The sequence below is a fragment of the Trypanosoma grayi genome (genome assembly GCF_000691245.1).
Source record: "Trypanosoma grayi strain ANR4 Tgr_977_V1, whole genome shotgun sequence".
Lineage (NCBI taxonomy): Eukaryota > Euglenozoa > Kinetoplastea > Trypanosomatida > Trypanosomatidae > Trypanosoma > Trypanosoma grayi.
Window position 1 is genome coordinate 1,434 of NW_008826596.1, and position 4,777 is coordinate 6,210.

Here is a 4,777-nt window from a genome sequence, read left to right on the forward strand (position 1 = left end):
TTTGCGTCAAACAAACAAGAGAGAGATATATATCTATATATATAAATATAGTGAAGAAGAAGGAGAATACATACGCGTGGCCACATCTTTCTCACCCCGGCGCCCGCAAACATCACGTTCACCACTGCTGCTGCTGCCACTGCACGTGGAGCTACCCGACTCGCACCTCCTAACACTCTGCTTCCTTCTCGTTCCCCCGCCCCCTTCTTTCCTTTTCTTTTTGTCTTTTCACTCTTGCATCAACCCTTCTCCGCGTATTCTTGCGTCTGCGCGTGCCTGTGTGGACATATATATATATATANCTTTTTGTCTTTTCACTCTTGCATCAACCCTTCTCCGCGTATTCTTGCGTCTGCGCGTGCCTGTGTGGACATATATATATATATATATGCGTCTGGGTTGCCCCTCGCCGCGCCACACGCTGCGCGACGCCGTCAGCCGCACCAGCGGCCGTCGGTGGTGTAGTTCACCGGGTCCACGCCGGCAAACTTGTACCAGTCATCCACGCCGCGCAGCCGCCCGACGCCGTAGCGGTCCACGTCGACCATCACCACTGGATCTGGCGTCCCCTTCGCGATGCGCAGCACGTCCACGCCCCGGATGCGGGCGCGCAGCAGATACTGGATGCGCTTCCGCGACTCCGACTGCACGGCAGACCAGCGGCGCGCCTCGGTCCACACCTTCGGCTCCCCCTTCCGCCCGTAGAAGTGGTAGCAGATGCCGCGCTTCGGCGAGTGGATGTCGTAGCCGTGGGTCCACAGTCGCACCGAGTACATCACCTCCTCGCCGTCGAAGATGTGCGGCAGGTGCGGGTCGAACGGCACCTCGCGCAGAATCGACGAGGTGCTGAAAAGAAACCCGCCAGCGGCCCACGGCTGCGGCAGCAGCCGCACCACGCCGGGCTCGAGCCGTAGCGCCGCCAGAGTGTACGGCGTCAAGTACCGCGAGTTGGCCTTGTGCTGCTCGTTGCTGCTGACTACAATGCCGTTGAGCCGTACGTATCCGGCGGTGTCGAGAAAAACAGCACGGCAGAGGTACGCGGTGGTGGTACGCTCCCACGCGAAATTGCTGTCCTCCTGCACGTACGACTCGGGATAGTGTGAGAGGACGAGCTTCGGGTGCCGCATCGCGGCGTGCATGGCCACAATGCGGGTGTCCCATGCATAGACAAAGCGGTTGTGTGAGTCCAGCACGAGCGTGTAGTCCTCGCCGCCGTACAGCAGCATGGCCATGTACCGGCCGTACGTCGGACCATACGAAGCAGACGGGCGGATATGCCGCACACGAATGTTATCACCGAGAAAGCACACCGCCCCTTCGTAGTCAGCGCGCTTCAACATTCCTAATCCCCCAATTCCTTCAGCCGCATTTCTTGCAGCTGTCATTCCTGATGACGCTGGTGAGGGTTGCGCCCCAACACACGGCAGCGGTTGCAGTGCCGTGTCGGAGACACAAGGGGGGTCCGTGGCTCGATGCTGCTCCGCGATGCCAATGTACACGCGGAACATGTTCGTCGCCCGCTGCATCATGTGTTGCACAGTTGGCCAGCACTCCTTGTCGCGGTAGCTCGCAACGCTAACAAATATCGTGGCGGTGTGTGCTGGGGTGTCGAGCGGCAATGACGCCGCATCGCTGTTGGCCACAGCGTCTGCGATAGACGCAGGATACGCCTCCGGTACATGCGGTGGGGTGAACTTCACCACATTGCGGTCGCTCATGTTGCTGCTGTCACTGTAGTAGTCGTGGTAGTAGTCGTACGCCACGGCGTCGTACCACGCGGCGGTGGCCGCTGGTGTTTCTGGAGAGAAGCGCCGCATGCGGTGATAGCGGCGCAGTGGATAGTAAAACCGGTTCACGTATACAGAGGGCGCGGCCGACTGCAGCCGCCGCCACCACGCACGCAGAACAGGATCATCTGCAGGGGAATTACCATACGCAGGAAAAGCTCCACCATCCTCCTCACCAGCATGTTTCGACGTGCCAATGAAGAAACGCCGCAGCTGAATGTAGAGAATATCATCGAAGGGCGCATCCGCCTCCGTCTCGTGGCCGGACTCTTCGGCATTGGCACTTATGGTACCGCGCCCAGCGGCCGCGGTAATGGGCGCTCCGCCATTCTCGGCACCGTGGCGAAACTCCTTCTCGACAAAGTCTGCGGCGCGGTCCAGCCCGCCGTTGGGCTGCTGCGCTGCAATGCGACTGATTGCCGCGTGGAGGGCTTCAATGACACACGTGAGGTTTTGCTGCGGCTCCGTTGTGTACTTGGGCAGCACCGCCGCCTTGGGGTCGAAGACGTCCGGCACATCTAAAGGCACTCGGGGCGCGCCTGCTTTGGCGACTCTGCTGCTGTTGCGCCGCCGCGCCTCGGCAGTGAGCTTGTACTGCAGCAGATATCTGCGCAGGGCACTCTTGTGGTACTCGTCGTTCGTGCGTGAAGCGGTTTCATAGAGGCGCCAGACGTCAAGGACGGCGTCGTCGTCGAAGCGCTTCTCCATCTGCGGGGACGGCTCGTACACGGGAGCGTACAGAAGCAGCCACGCACACACACCCGCCAGCGCCAGGCACATCACTAAGAGCACCACAACGTTCAAAATCAGCACGCATATGATGTTATTGTCACTTCTAAACCACTTCTGGATGTCGTTGTATACGCGATACAGCCCACGCTTCTTGCTGCTGCTGGTATTGGTGTTGTCGACCGGCACTGCTGTGGCATGTCGATTGTGTAACGCCGGGTCGTGGCCGCGGCGATGCAGCAAGCTCTGCTGCGGCGGTGTGTCGTTGTTCATCGGCATGCGCCAGCACCCCCTCCCACACACGCAGGTGCGACGTCCTACAACTCTACCACCACCCGCCCACAACGCACATAGAGAGATAGAGAGAGAGAGAGGGAAGAAAGAAAAAGCACGCAACACGACATGTTCGCTGCATCCACACACACACACACACACACTACACCACGCACGCACGCGAAGGGCACATCCGCATCATCCTTTACCCGCCACCCGAGAGCATGGCCCGATGTCGCAGCCCCTTCATGCGCATGCTGGACTCCAACGAACGTCGCAGTCCGTTGTGTTCCACGCCCGCCAGTTCGAGCGCGCGCAGCACTCGTGCAGCGTCATCCTCCCGCAGCCGCTCCCCCAGCACACCCGCCCGCTCGCCCAGGAGCAGATAAAAGTTTGTCTGCTGCTGGTTGCCCGCCGATAGTGCAGTGCCGGTCGGCGTGGGGTGCCGCAGCAAGTTGCCATGATACCTCAACGTCGCGTAGGCGAGCANCCCGCCGATAGTGCAGTGCCGGTCGGCGTGGGGTGCCGCAGCAAGTTGCCATGATACCTCAACGTCGCGTAGGCGAGCATGACGCAACTCAGCTGGTGACCCGACAGCGCCTCGACGTATGCAGCACACATCGGTGCGGCCTCCACCAGCACAGTCACCGCCTCCATTGTCGTGATCTCGTAGAACACAATCGCACTGCACAGCGTCGCCAGCTCCGCCACACCAAACAGCTTTGTCTCTGTCGCCGCCTCGGCTTCTGTTCGTGCGGTTGTTGTTGCTGTCGCACTGCCACCGCAAGGGCGTTGTGCAAAAGCAGCCAGTACACTCTGGGTGTATTCCTTTCCGACGCCGAAGGGAATACGCAAAGCAGAGCGCGGTGGCAGCGGTGATGCGCCACGCCCGCGCTCTTGCCGCCCCGGCACTGCCGTAAGACCCGTCGACGCGGGGGAGCGCAAACACCACGCGACCACGCGGACAGCACGTGCAGGTCCAATCTGCAGCAGGAAGGGGAAGTGCTGCGGCGGAGATTCGCCCGCACCACAGCAGAGACGTCGCACGCAGAGCTCCTCAACCGGCAACACCCCACTAGTGCTGTCCAGCACCTCAATGCTCTCCGAAGCGGGGAGAGAAAGCATCGCGTGAAGCAGCTTGTAGTAGTGCAAGCCAAGAAGCGGCCCCCGCCGATGGCGCTGTGAACGAACAGCAGGGGAAACTGTATCTCCGTCAACGAATATGGCTCGAAGAGCTTGGCGCACAACATAGCCGTGGGCAGTGGTGTGTGGCTCCTGCACCAGCGCCACGATGCGCCCCACCAGCTCAAGGAACTTTAGTACCGCCTCAATAGGCAACAGGGCAAAATGAGCCGTCGTCAGGCGGTTAGTGGTATCGCGGAGCTGGTGTAGCCTCTCAAATCGCACCGCCTCAGTTGAGGACAGAAACTTCTCTTGTTGTTGTTGTTGTTGCTTCCTCTCTTGCAGCACCGTCGTCTGCAGAGCTGCATAGATGTCTCGCAGAATTTCCAGAGCGCGGCGATACTCCTCACGTAGCCTTTGCTGAGACGCCATCTTAACATGTCCCTCTGCCCGATCCCGGAGTCGCTGCAAGTCCCGCTGCCCACGCGGCACATGCAGCTGCTGTCGTTGTTGCTCTCCCTGCTGCGTGTGAGGCTTTCGCTGTGGTTGGCGATACGCACCTCCGTCACCATCTGCTGTCCGCGCGGCGGCAGAGAGCTCACGGCTACTAAGCGGGCGCACCTCAATCGCTTCCATAACGTGTCGCGATGGTGCGGCCCGCTGGCGCCCACCTCCCGTCACAGCAGCAGAAGCAGCAGCGAAAGGTGAAGTAGAGGGGTCAAATCCTGACGCCTTCGCCCCAGTAAAGGCGCTGCTCTGCGTGCGGATGTAATCATGAAATGTGGCGCGGCGCAACGCGGCAATGCAGTCCGCCGACCCGCCGCTGCGCTCAAACGGCTCACGCCGCCGGGAAGCGCGCGTTCCCG

At 60.7% G+C, this 4,777-nt stretch overlaps 2 protein-coding genes across 2 annotated transcripts; both read right to left on the minus strand.

The window, feature by feature from the left end:
- Positions 1-434: 434 nt before the first annotated feature.
- DQ04_09771010 (UDP-GlcNAc:polypeptide N-acetylglucosaminyltransferase) lies at positions 435-2,795 on the minus strand (the record flags this gene model as incomplete). Its single annotated transcript, XM_009316046.1, has 1 exon — positions 435-2,795. The coding sequence occupies one exon, from the start codon at positions 2,793-2,795 to the stop codon at positions 435-437; it is 2,361 nt and encodes a 786-aa protein (XP_009314321.1).
- A 462-nt stretch (positions 2,796-3,257) lies between these two features.
- DQ04_09771020 (hypothetical protein) lies at positions 3,258-4,547 on the minus strand (the record flags this gene model as incomplete). The annotated part of the gene is made up of 1 exon (XM_009316047.1): positions 3,258-4,547. The coding sequence occupies one exon, from the start codon at positions 4,545-4,547 to the stop codon at positions 3,258-3,260; it is 1,290 nt and encodes a 429-aa protein (XP_009314322.1).
- Between the last annotated feature and the right edge of the window lie 230 nt (positions 4,548-4,777).